Below are 14,511 nucleotides of genomic sequence, written 5' to 3' on the forward strand. Positions count from 1 at the left end.
CGATAACCAAAAATGCATATCTATATCTATTTGCACCAGGTCAATCTAGTCTTATTGGTATCCCCTGTTTCATCGACATTATCATTAAAAAGCATGTAAGGTCAACCGTTGAAAATCTCGTAGTGAAAATTTATACCGAAAGTTTTTTGGCTTATTTCGATGAATACCCAAAATTTCCACAGGCTTAGATAACTTGAACTTCACTACCTCAGAACTCTACAGCTGGGTACGTGTCCAGGATATATGTACGAAAGAATTGAAAATGAAGCAAAAGAGCAACCAAATATTGCCGAAGAAGCGCTTAGTTTTGACAAACGACTGCACTATACAGAATCGCAACTAGTTAATGAGGAATAATGTGTGGTACGAAAAGTGCGCCGCGGATCCCGGCTCTGTGTATTAATCCTTCGGTCGTCTCGCGTCGTCAAAAACCAAAGCGAATACACGAGTAGAACAAACGACGCGACTGCCACGTGGGGTGGTCGCTGGGCTCAGGGTTCAGGGTGTGGGGGTTCCGACCACCGGGTGCACAGATTACACAAATGAGAAATGACCATCGGGCTATCAGGAGTTTCTCCTGCGGGCACCGCGGTCTGGCGTTACTTACGCCGTTCGCCACGCGTTGCTGCAGGCTGCAAGGGTCGAGGAGTCACCCTGTGACTATTCTACCTAGGTCTAGGTGTTGGGTACCAATGAGAGAACCTAGATACTTCACGATTGGCTCGTGAAGATAACAGGGCTGGAGGAGAGACTAAGGGAACAAAAAATGGAGAGCTGATCTGGTGATCAAGATTTTGAATCGAGGAATAATCACGGGATCGTCCTCAAAATCGTGATGGAAGATAAGTTTTTTAACAGGGTGGAGGTGGAAATATAGAAAGATTTGAAAACGAAAGGGTTGCAATATCGAATTTAAAAGAGATGTGGAAATCTATGCATTTTATACAGAATTTTAAAAGATGATGCTCATTTTGGTTTTCTATATTTCGAGCTTCCTATATTTCCATTCTTCTGTATTTCAGATTAATAAATTATGAAATTCCGTGAAACAGATTTTTGGGCCTTCAAAAATTCGTCATTGTGACCCAACTAATTGTAGTCAATTTCTATATTTTTATTCCACCGGAAACACAATCGCTGTATTATTGTTCGAAAATCACAAGGGAAAACTAGTTTTTCACCTGTCTTTACGGTGTCGGGCAGATATTCCTATCTCTAATAAGATTTTGTTGGTTAAAAATTGATTCTCTGTACGAAGAATGAACACTCCAGTTCACGGGAAATTTTTGAAGTGTTCGATGCAGTATCATCAAGATTTTTTCAAAAAGAATGAAACAAAGTACGAGATTTTTGAATGAGTCATATTTTGATTCTTTCTTCACAAACTTTTTCGTTATCTGAAAAGAAAGTGAACCCCTTCACATTTTTCATTTTTCGTAGTTGAATTGGAAATGACTCTGACAAGAAAATTGTAAAGCTGCTGTTGTTTGAAAGATTTGAAATAAGGCGATAACAATGATTAACTCAAAATTGTAGGACAGCTGAGATATTTTAGTGAACTATGTAATTTGCTCGATTTTCTTCAACTAGCATGAAGGTAAAAAATTAAATAATATTTAGAAAAGTAGACAATCGAAAATAGAAATGAGTAGAATCATCAGAGAAATTGTAGAAATACGGAAAAATATTGAAGTTTGTTCGATTATATATAATAGCTTTCGAAATTTTTACCTTTCTACGTTTTGATTTTTCTACTTTTCCCAACTTTCTATAAATCAAAATTCTACGAATCTGATTTCCACATCTTTGCAAATTCAATATTTTGTGCTATTGCTTTTCATATCGTATATTTGAAAATTCCAAATTTTAGAAACAATGATTACAATGAACTTCTATTTCCTTGAACTTGTAAAAGAAAATAACCGACCTCCGAATTAAAAGTCACGAATTTCAAAAATTACCATCCAAACATATAAATCACATTTTATCCGCGAATAAAAGCGTGGAAAAATATTCTTCGACGATTTTGATATCCTCCGTCATAATTTTTGTTTTATCCATTTTTCGGTGTTTTTTCGTTTCATTATCAACGGCGGATCTGGTTGGCTCTTCAGTCAGTCAGTCGCAGTGGTCGAGAGGCTAGAAACGAGGGGAAAGCGAGGGGCTGGCGTTGGTTCCCGGCTCGGAACGGACTTTGACAAATCGGGGAGCGAACAGTGATAACTCAGATCCTGAGTTTGCCCGCCCTCGGCCTTCGGCGTGATAACTCGGTTGGGCCGCGGAGTTTTTTTGTCATATCGCAGATTTGTCCGCGTCGACATCGCCACGTGGAACGTCCGAATGGATTTATTAAGTGAGCCGAGCGGAGCTGAGCGAACCGACTTTTGGCCCTTCTCTCTTTCCTCCTCCTCTTTCTGTCTCTCTCCATCTTCCGCTCTGGCCTTGGCATTTGCGAATAAATGGATCCTCTGTCTGCTGCGGCCCAGCAACGGTTATACAGGATAAGGACGAGGGGTACGCGAGGGGCGCGAGTGTTTCCTCGCGATAAGATACAGACTATCGAGAGAGAGAGAGAGAGAGAGAGAGGGCTCCAAAGGGCACCTGGCCGCCAGGGGATGCAAACCGGCTCATCCGTCCCCACAAATGGACTCAACGAAACGCGACGTTCGTTTTTCAAATTGGGACCAAAATTCGTACCTGCAAGATTGCCTTCAATGGTCAATGGAGAAAATTTTGCTCAAGCACCTGGACATTCGTAAGGATGATAATCAGTAGTGCACAAGGCTTCAGTCAGTCCATTAAACATTTCGGAATTTTCTTGATTACAGATCGCTTGGACTATTCTAAATAGTTTCAGATTTTGTACATGTTAGGCGAAAATTGAATTTGTGTCAATAAAGTTAAAGCACTTGAGATTTATGTAAGTTTTGAAAATAAAATCGAATTTTCTCTTAGTCCAGTATTGACTTTGGAATCCTAGATAAGGTATTTTAAATTGTATAAAACTTCATGTCTAACGGTCTTTTCATATCGTGTGAATTTCAATTTTAATGAAATGAAATCCTTCACAGTAAGAATTGCACAATCTTCTGAGATCATTTTAAATCGGTAGAATTTCAAAAAAATATTTTGCAGTCACGTCTTTTGAAAGTCACTGAAACCTTTGGTAACATTTTTTTAAAAACTGTTTCAACTCGTTGAAGCATCTCTGAATCTATTTAATCCCACGAACCCTCAGAGATCTGTTGGAATTGTTTTATATCTGGAATTGTTTGGTTTTTTTTTGAAGTTCACTGAAGCTTCTTAAAATTTTTTAAACGCCGCAAAATTATTCACAATTTTCTAAATTTATTAAAAACTATTAAAACGTGTGATAAAATTTCTTCGAAATGTTCTGAATTCTCAGACAATCTTTCGGAATCAAAATATTCTGAAACCTTGTCAATTATTAAACAATTATTGAAGTATCTGAATTCGGTATGACATGTTAGAAATTTTTCAACTGTTGAGATAATGATGAACCATAATATTGAACTCCACGTAATCCCGAAATAACGAAATGAAAGCTCGGTAAACAAAAATTGATCACTGGCATGACCCTCGAAAGCGCGAAGCACTTAACTCCGGAAGGTCGGTGAGAGGTTAGGTACATACAAGGGCCGGAAATGTGCCACTTGTTGGTAAAACCCTGGGAGAACTTGATCGCTCCTTTGTCCATGGCTCTGATTGTCCTAAGACGGGCTGCACGTGCGGAAGAAGAAGGGCAGGAAAGGCACTTTGGCGGGTTCCCCCGTCACCTGAGAAACATGCGGACCAGTTGAAAGCCGGGCAATAAAGAATTGCGCCGAGGTAAGGAGCAGCAGGCGGGAGCCTCGAGGAGCAACATCCGCTTCCGAGTCGCACGTGCGACGCCGGAACATCAAGACGCCGTGTCGTCTTTCCTCGATACCGTCGTAAAGGCGATCCTCAGTCAGTTCAGGGCAGGATGATAAGTTGCACCTGGACTTTCGGGTCTCGTGTCATTTTGCTATTCATACTCCACACCGGATTGTATCGATCCGATTTTTCGCTATTAAGGAGATTGGTGAGGCAAAACTCGATGCTTCTGTTTCAGGATTGATGGGTACCACGGGCACAACCAAAATTAATAAAAAGAGAAGTTTTCTGAACTGTTTCTAAAAATCCCAAACAATGTTATTTGCACTTTTGGAATTGTAGTGGACAACAATGAAACAACATCTCATTGTCAGTATGTCGTCTAAACTTTTTAAACTAATTTTGTGCGAAAAAATAGAATACGTTTACCGCGCAAATCTAATTGTCACTAACAACGGTTGTACCATATATTTGTGCAAACCTATTTTTATTCACCGCGAAGGTGAGTATTTGTAAGAATTTTACGCCATTACCGGAGACTTGTGTAGTGATCAAAATAAAATCGAAAACATTAGCACCGGATCACAAACACCAGATTTCAATCACTTTCGGACGTTCTAATTATTCGCTTCGCAAGTTGCTGATATAGTAGTTCGTGTTATTCAAATTTTTTTAGATTATTTTCTATTACCTACTAGGGATAGCGTTCCATTTGTTGCATTTTCATTGGAGCGAATAACATTGCTGGAGATTTTTTGAACGATTTTTTCTCTTGTTCTTGACTTTTGATTCAAACGGGCTCATTCGTCCTTAATTTCTTTACGAGATAGTCGCACATTGAGTATTCATTAAATTATTATATTCGCAAGCTATAAAGTTTTCCTTGAGAATACAAGAACAAAAAATATAGAAAGTATAAACAAAGTCTTGATGTGCCTCATTTTCTTCAGAAGATTATTTTCTACAATCACACTGCAACATTTTTTCCCATCATGTTGGTATCGTCGGAATTTTAATTCTAAAACATTGCACCGATATTGTCTATGATCAACAAATAGGAATATTGAATTAGCTACTGAAAAGAATATCTATTTCAGTGAGATACTAGACAATAGTCTTCTAAAGGAAATGAACGATTAATACTAATAACTGATGAAAATTATGAAGTTGCCATAGATTGAAATCGAACAAATCCGCTACATTTTTGATTATGTCAATGCGATTTGAAATGAAACATCGATATATCTAAACTGTGGTTTAGCATTTTGGCTTGTTTAATATTATACGCAATTTGACAAAGGAATCACCGCACCTTACGAACACATCAATTCTATGAATTCTCAACATGCGTCAATCTCGTAATAAAATTAATAAAGAGTATCGATTATTACCACACCCATCTCCTTAATCGAATCTTAGCTCGTTCGCTCGTCATTCCAATTCACAGCTGCGCTATCTACCCTCGGCCAAACGGGCTGGACTAGAGACTCCGAGTCCCGTAAGTCGTTTAGTCACTCAGAAAACCTGCGAGGAAGTGATGTCGAGGTAAAGAATGTATAAGAGGGAAATAGACAGCTGACGAGAATTCATCCACCAACTGTAATCCCTCCAACTTTTGGCAAAAAAACTTCGAAGGTGCAGAATGGATTACCGATATTTCCAAACCATCTCAAGATACTCTTCAATTACTTCCTCACTCATTTCAAAAGCTTCTGAAAATTGTCACAAAGCTACGACAGGGGAGGAAATTATTATAAAATCCCGCAGAAGAGCGGAGAAGATTGTCAATTCGTTGGGTTCTCTCTCCATTTTCTGTTTTTCAACACAATTGTCGTCGCAGCTGAGAACCAAAATAGAATGGATTGCCAATGTCAGCAACCTGATTTCAGATGCTCTTCGATCACTTTATCACTCGCTTTAAAAGTTTCTGAAAATTGTTGTGAAGGTATGATAGTGTAGAAGTAACGGAATAAGAATTTCTCTCTTAATTTTCTGCTTCCGAAGACAGTTTCGTTGTAACTGAAAACGAGAGAACGAGAACAGAACCTCGGTTCTACGTTCAGTGATGAGTTGATTATAGCACAAATCTGACCAAACCTGTCAATACTAGCTGGAAGACGGACAATGTATAATTGATTCTGGTTGGACGACAGAGTGCGAGTAAAAAGTTTTGGTAATCAGGACATGTGCCAGACTGGTGTAAACGGCTCGCAGCGAATTGGCAGGGGGTATTGGCTTCGAGTGGTTGACAAAGCGGCGAGTCCAGCTGTATCCGCGTTATCCCTGGAGTTGGAAGGAAGGTGGGCAAAGTGGGTGGGTGGAAGAGGAATGGATCGGTAATTTATTTAATCCAGCAGCAGGCTCTCCACCCAGATTGCTAATGAGATTTCGAATGTCAAAACTCGAGAGAGCCTCTCTCTGTCCATCTTTACTACAGCCTGAATATAACGGATCCCACGATTAGATCATCTCCGAGATAGGGACGGCTGAACGACGTGCAGGTAGGCAAAGAGACGAGATGCCCATGGCTCTTCTGGTATTCCGGGCTGGACTCTCCGCTCCGATGCTGGGCGAGTGAGAGAGGAGAGGAGAGGAGAGGAGAGGAGGAGAGAGGTATATGCCTGAGATAAAGAGGGCCGAAGAGCAGAGATTAGCGCTAATGCACCATCGCGCGATGCGGCGGAGTTGCGAGGGCGAGCAGTCGGTTCGTCGTATCTCTCATATTTCAACCCTCCCTGCACCTCCTTCATCCTCCGTCTTTCTCTCTTCCTCTCTCTTGCTCTCCGCCTCTCGTTTCTACTCCTCTTCTCCCTTTCCCACCTCCGCCGTGACGTTTGAGATACGCGATCATTCCCTCCTAGAAACTCACCCGCTATTTTTAGATCCATGTGTTTCTTTCTTTCCATACCTTACAATGTTACGCTCGAACGCTGGGAATCACAAGTCTTATTGATATATTGAAAAAGTTTGCTTGATTCCATGACCACACGTCAAGCCTCATTGCAACATGGTTTAGTTGGTGTCAATAAATTTACTTAGATTAGGGAATTATTATAGGCTGATTCAATCGGAAACTCTTCAAAAGTCTTTTTTTTCAAACTGATTCAATTTCTTCCGATAAAGCAACCGTGTATTTGGTTCATAAATGCTAGATTGAATCTATCACAAATTGATGGACCGAAATAAGAAACGTGGTTCTTGATCGAAAAAAAATAAAATTAAACCAGTATAGCAAACGAAACTATTTTCTATTTTACAAACCATCAAATCAATCACTTCATATTTATGTAAATTTATTCCAATGTGGTCGAATCCAATCGAAAATCTCATTTTATTGTTTGAACAATTTTTTCTCACGCAGTACACGTGATACACGTGAGGTTTGACTCTTTCTTTTCTCACCTAACCAACTAATCATATCGTAGTATTTATCCGCGTAGGAAGATAATTGACGGATGAAAATGTATAACAAAGTCCAAAATGAGCATATTTGGGAACAGGTTGCTTTCTTTTTTCACACTGCGAGTCAAGAGTTTAACAGTCTTTTCATTACCCTGAAATACAACACTATCCAAGAACAACTAACGAATGCGTAGGGTTGGCGTACCAGTTTCGGTCACTTTAGCACAAGTTGTGGTCATCGTTCGATTCCATTGTGGTTAGATTCGTAATAGGTGTAATCAAAGGTTATATCCATAAATGGTACAAATACGCTTTCATCCAGAATCAAGAGTTATTAGCTTTTGCTAATCCTTACCGAAAGAGAGTTTTTAGGATCTTATTGAATAAATGAATGGATTCAAATTTACGTCGATGAATAATAGCATGCCACCAAGTGGCCTCAAATGGCACAGTGACCACGACTCGTGCATCCGATCCTACGCACGGAGAAGAGATGTTACGTTAGGGAAGCAATCGCAGTGCCAGGAATAAATTCGCATGGAATTCTGATTCCCACCGAGGTGTGAAAAGATCCATGTACACACACAAACACTTGTAGAAGGGGTTGTGAGAATCTGAAATCGAGAGAAATTCATCGAAAAGCGGTAAATTAAATCACCGCCTCTTATCTCCATACAGCAGCGATCTTTCGCACAGAGAGAGAGAGAGAGAGAGAGAGAAAGAGAGAGAGAGAGAGCGAGAGAGTGATAGAGGAGAGAACCAGAGCTCCACAAGTTGGGATGGCCGCCGGTGTCGGGTGTATAGGTGTGTACAATACATCATTACACCACCCGTAGTAGTGGTTTGACAGATCTTCATAAAAGCACACACAACTGTGCGGCGGCGATAAGGGAATCGGCCCGGGGCATCTCTCCCCCTTCCTTCTCCCTGGTTCCTACCGCCTCATCCCCCGACCAACCCTCAACCACCTCGCCCGCCCCGCCCCGGCTGCTCCCGAGGGCACTCAGTCAGTGCGCCCGCTATCATTTTTCCACACGAGTGGGCGGCGGGTCGCACGGCCGCCGCCGCCACCGCCGCCGCTGTCGCTGCACCAAGATTATACCTTGGGTGGTTCGTTGCCGCCACATCCTCCCCGGTTCCGAGGTGCCGGGCACACCCTGACGTCGACAAACCGCGGATAGACTGGTGATCAATTATTGCCTCCAATCATGCCCCAACCCCCCTTCATTTTTGCGACGTGTAAAGGGCGTCGAATTCAGCCGTTTATAAGTTCGAAGCGAGACCAAGTTCGCCATTATCGTCACTACACGCATCCCTGACTCGAGCTAAACTTGAATATCCACACGTCGATGAAAGCGGAAAACGCACCGACAATTTGGAAGAGAAGTCGAGCACGTGTACCGATAAAACTGAACGATGATCGCTATTGTGCGAGGGTAGGTTATACACCCTTTTTACCTTGAGCGTTTCGAATATCTGTCCTGCTACTTGTTACTCGGTGTCTTCTCGGAGATTCGATAGAACGTGAAGGGTGTCGACTAGGCACGTAACATGTAGTACGGTGAAGTGACTTACCTGAAACATAAAAGAACAGACCACTTCTTTATCACACATTTCACGTCACAAGAAGAGGACAGCTTGTCTCGTTGCAAAGGGACGCGGATAAAAGTGGCGAAGGAGAGTCACGGCAAATGTGAAGAGATAGCCTCGCGTTAATAGGAATCAGCGTGATGATCGCGTGCTGAGCAGCAGCGAAGGTCTAATAGTCTTGTACGGAAGAAGAAATAGAGGCGTGATGATAAATCGCACTACTTTGCAATTCCGCGTCGAGGAAAGGGAGTGGCGAGGAGCGAACGAGCGAGCAAGAGAGGGAGGGTCCCGAGCGTAAGGTAACTCGTGTTGCCTTTAACCTATCCTGAAAACCGGGGAGTAGTAGTCGTCCTTCGTATTCTAGGCACGCTTCGCATCGGAAATTAGCACCACGTCATCCGCCCGGATAGTCCTGACGTCATGAATAAATATGGAAGTGTCACTTCACTCATTGCCTTTCCCCGTTCCACGCTCCTCGGTCCTCATACCCCCTTCACACTCTGATGCTCAGGCCAGAGTCTCTCAAACTCTCAAACCTCTTCCCGATCGTGTTCCTAGTTTTGAACAGCATTTAGCGTCGAGCAACGTTTGATAAGTTACTTTGGCATGCTGTGAAATAGGGTGGTTTTAAATTTTACCAAAATTGCCCGATGCTAACCACTACAGAATAATTTTTGTAGTCAATTCGGTTGTTCAACATCAGAGCGTGTTGGGTAGAGAACCAAAATACAATCTGAAAAAGTTTACACCATACTTTTCTAAAATTTTACGATTTAAAGCAATTTCTAAAGTCATTCAACGATTTAATTAGTGTCAGCATGATGTCAAACTATTCGAGCATCATTATGCTAGTTATATTGCTAAGGTTAAACGCAATTTCAAAGAACTTCACATGGCTTTAAATGATTTGAACCAAATAATATTGAGTAACTTCAAGTGGTCAAATGTGATTGACATTCGATAAACAAAACGAATTTGGAATAAGTTTAGATGTGATGCAATGGGGATAGCTCATTGAGAAATTAAATAAAATCAAACCGAAGCGAGTCGAAATGATGAGAATACATTCTGCAATAGATCAGAAGCATTGTCATTGTCTACGGTCGTGGTTGTGGTTGTTCAATCGGCGTTGGCGGTGGAATGGTATACAGTAGCGGCTAGGTGGTTAGCTTCATACCAACCTACCTTCAAGCCAGAAAGACAAAGGAGCAACGCGCCCCAGCGCGAGCATGGCGTATCTACATCCCCATTCAGTTCTCTCTTTCCACTGCTTAGCAGTGTAGAGCTCGTTGCGATTACTGATACATCCACTTCTCGAGCCTTTTCATTTCGTTACTTCTCCACGTACTGCGCGGAGATTACAATAAGCGCACCACCGCCGCTGCAGCAGCAGCAGCAGCAGTTGAGACGGAAAACCCACACCCCCAACCCTCAACGATCGCGGGATGGAAATGCGACTCAGACACTACAGCGAATGGCAAGCATTAAGGGCGAACACCAGATTTGTAACTAAAGTAAAGTATGACCGTTCGCGTTTCGATGCGTGACGCCCATGAGGCGCGATTTATTCCCGATAAAAGTCTGCGCGTCGCAACAACAGAGCTGCAGGTACACCGGGGGACAATGAATCCGAGACGGCTAATTTTTTACACTAGACAGTTATGTTGGCAGCACAGAGAAATCTACAGCGCCACAGTCGGCTGAGCGCGAAACAAACTCAATCTCAATAAACGTAACATAACCCATGACCGTCGAATCTAACCTTAAAATACGTGTCGATCCAACAAGTCATTATCCCCGTATTCTAAGGTTAGATTCGACGGTCATGGGTTATGTTACGTTTATTGAGATTGAGTTTGTTTCGCGCTCAGCCGACTATGGCGCTGTAGGTTTCTCTGTGCTGCCAACATAACTGTCTAGTGTAAAAAATTAGCCGTCTCAGATTCGTTGTCCCCAAGTATACATCGACACTGAGTTGAATGTGTCTGGACTCTAGGCAGCAAGGAATACGACAGAGCGCGAGAGATCGACGCCGGTAAGCTCGTCATGAAACGGAACGAAGTGGCGGAGCAGTGAGAAGGTCTAAAAAAAAATGTCTCTAGCTCCTTCGAGAGTTATGATTTTCACCGAGTTCACTCTCTCGAGATCGCTGAAGTCACTCGCGTTGAAATATCAGCTTCCCTGCAAGTCGCCGATCTGGTACCGATCTCCAGGAGAAAGTTTCTCGGCAAATCACGATCCCGTATCGCGTTGCCAATCGATGAATCGACCAGCATGTACATATATAAACACGTCGAGAATACCATGGCTATTATACTATCCCTCTTAGCTTCACAGACATCCTGAACTTACTTGTTCAATAAGGATCGCTCGTAACTTTCCAGAGATAGAATTTGTCCATCAATGCTTTGTAAGAGAAACAAGGACTGGCAATAATGGCGTTGATCAGAGTATGATACTTTGGGGTGTGAATTTTGACGGTCTTAAGATATCTCAAGAGAAAAATATCATCATGGTCATATGTAACTAGATATGTAATATATTTCAGGGTGTTTATTTCCGAGTCTAGTGAAACTTGATACAGAGGGTTTCAAAACACGGATGAAAAAGTTTTTTGGTGCTGGATATGCGTGAAAACAGTTTTTCGGTGAAACCGGTTCAGTTTCAGCTGCACAGGTGGTTAACGTCTTAAAGTGAAAAATGTGTTTTATTTCCTTTAGATAACGTAGCGTGTATAATGTTTCGTCAAGAGATCGTAGACGAGCATCTGAAAATATCCCGTGTCTATCTTATCTCCTGTGAGTTTCAAGGTTGTGATCAGATACGTCTTAAGATCAACCTGAATAACCGCGAAGCGACGTCGAGGAGGAAAAAAGTTCGTCCGAACAATCCCCTGGAGTGGATATACTCGAAATGGTTGGCTGAGAGATGGATATGGCAAAGTATTATCTCGAGAAAAGCGAGTGGAGATTCGTGACGGTTTTATACTCGCTCATTCCGCGAGTTGATCAGCCGTGGTGAAGAAGAGACTGGAACAAGTCCCTCGGGGGATGATGATGATGATGGCAGCGGAGAAGTTGTCAAAGCGAACTTTTGCGGGGAGAAACTTTTATAAAGATGACAAATTGGCCCATGGTTTTCCCTCCTTATTTTTAGCCTCAAAGCTGATTAATTTCAGCGCGCACACCGAACGGCGAGTCTGCAGCACCGTCGGTTGGTCTCCGTGTCGTAGTTGAACGCCCGATAAGTGGCTAAGTGCTCAAGCGACGGGGACTAAGACTGCACGCCACACACGACTGACTGCCCGTTACTTATGTATGGAAATGTATCAGTCACGCGAGAGATTGAATTATCGAGTGGGCCTGATCCTCGCATGCAGGCGGGCAGATACAACTGACGGCGTCTCGAATTCGGATTCTGTTTTTTGGGAGCTGGGTGGAGACAAAGAGCGGCGGATGGAGGGTCGGGCACGACAGATAACCAGATGCTACCACCGCAGCAAGTAAGTGTAACCAGCAAGCGGAGAGTTGTTGGTGCCGTTTCCCGTTCGATACAATGCCGGCATCAACTACGTGCGAATATAAACCGTCGTCCTTTCTGCATGAGAGAGGGAGAGAGGGAGGGAGAGAGATAGATAGGAGAGGGAAAGATAGAGGGGGAGGGATTCGAAGCCTCGGGTGTACTGGCGCGGCAGAGTTGGCGTAGAAATCCATTATGAGCGAGATTCATTAGGGGCGATAATAATTAAATGAACGCCTGGTTATGTACCTTAACCAACCGAGCTCAGCTCTCGAGTCCCGCCGCGAATCGTGGGGTTGCTGAATATACTTTTGGAAAGAGTATTTCGTCGTAGTCGACACATAAGGCTATTGGTAAAAGGCGATGATTAGTTTGGCGGGAAAATTCTACTTGGGTTAGAAATTCTTATTAAGAAACTGTACGATGGACAAATAGATCCTATAGAACATTAATGTGTTTCAAACATCATAACGACAAACTTGAACGTTGTTTCCTAAATATTGTACTGTGGTTTTTATCAATTGTGTGTGTGTTGAGGTTGCCATTGGCATAGATTCCTAATGAGGTTGAAATGACACTATTCCGAAAGGTCATAGAATTCTCTCAAATGCAGCAGTCGCAATTAAGCAAAGCATTATACTAACAGTTTGCAAATGCAACTCTATCAAAGTTTGTTTTTTTCAATACATCTCATTGTTTATGCTTCAACGTCAAATTCAAATTCAAACGTTCAAATTCAGAGACCCATTATCTAGATCGTAAACTATTGGATCCAAGTTAAGCAGGTTTCCATGAAAACGGCCACAGAGAATCATAATATTTTCCTGGTATAATAGGAACACCTTTATTGCTGATCTCCAAAACCCAGAACATCGTTTTATGCTCTACGACTGTCTTCTGAGAAGATCAGTGTCAATTCAAGATAATCTTTCGCAATTTGAGTATTCAACTTCGAAGTAGAGTTTCAATGTACCTAGAAAAGTATGCAGTAAAAATAAGAATATTCTTAATAAGAATTTGAGTGAAAGTTTTTAGTTTGATCAACTATATCAATAATAATTAGCCCTATATGCATACAAAGCACCCAATATCTACCGTACTCTGTATAATTCTTCGAATCAACTATACGGGCAGTCGAATCAACTACACGAATAGCAAAATGTTTCTACTGCATTTGAACAGTGGTACTTCCGAAATAGCTTTTCAGAAGTGAAGCACTGATGTTCGTCTTCTTTTCGTATTACCCTTGGAACAATGGAAAGATTTCAGGTATTGCTAAGCAAACGTGTGACTGAGGTGACAGCGGATCAATCTGGGGGTGTGAAGATGAAACAAAGGGGAGCGAGTATGTGGACAGTCGGCACGGCGGCGAAAACGTAGGGGAGGAAAGCGAACGGAGATGTGCTACCGGCGCTATCGGAGAGGCGGCGAGATAGGGAGAGAAAAACACTCATTTTTATACCGTCAAAACGCGTTATCTTGAGCCCGCGCGGCCAGGCCGACCACCCGGGGGCGGAATTAACTCGGTACCAGATATCTGCTCAACCCCCAACCACCACCCCGTTACCTCACAGCCTCGCGGGCCGTCCGACGCCTCTGCGTTTATTCGTCTGCCGTTCGGCCACATCGCTCTACAATGAGAAAAACCAAAAAATAATGGAAATCAACCTGCAAGAGGAGAAGAGCTGCATACGAGTTCTCGACTCTGGTGCGGAGGCCGAATGCAGTACTACTGGAAGTGTCCGGTCAATTTTCCCGAGCGTTTGATCGATGGCACTTGAAATCTGTACGTGACGACTTGATCCTTGCAGAAATGACGATATGGAGAGATAAAGTAAACAGGCGAAATCTGAAGATCCAAGCTCACCGATTTTACAGGGTGTTTTTATCACAGGTTTTACAGGGTTTCATGGATATCGAATAAAAACGTCATTACACTTCACGAAGAAAGAGTTTATCGAGATTTCACTAGGTACTCAGGCACTCGGGAATTTCACACGACTTCGAAGATTTCGTAACAAAATTAATGCACAGAAAAAGAACTTCGTCAGACTGCAGAGATCTCAGGCAAGTTTGATTATCATGGAGGTATGATCCAATTCTTCATCTTATATTCATTCGCTT

At 42.4% G+C, this 14,511-nt stretch overlaps 1 protein-coding gene across 2 annotated transcripts in view; it reads right to left on the bottom strand.

Moving 5' to 3' along the window:
- LOC124182176 (zinc finger protein ush) overlaps positions 1 to 14,511 on the bottom strand; it is a 123,175-nt gene that overhangs the window by 49,893 nt on the left and 58,771 nt on the right. Inside the window, exon 3 of one of the 2 annotated variants that reach the window (XM_046569106.1) lies at positions 8,737 to 8,853. The exons of the other annotated variant lie outside the window; for it this stretch is intronic. Within the exon in view, the coding sequence (XP_046425062.1) occupies positions 8,737 to 8,853 (117 nt within the window). The remainder of the gene's footprint in view (positions 1 to 8,736; positions 8,854 to 14,511) is intronic. 2 annotated transcript variants of the gene reach the window in all.

The sequence above is a fragment of the Neodiprion fabricii genome, chromosome 5 (assembly GCF_021155785.1).
Source record: "Neodiprion fabricii isolate iyNeoFabr1 chromosome 5, iyNeoFabr1.1, whole genome shotgun sequence".
Classification (NCBI taxonomy): Eukaryota; Metazoa; Arthropoda; class Insecta; order Hymenoptera; family Diprionidae; genus Neodiprion; species Neodiprion fabricii.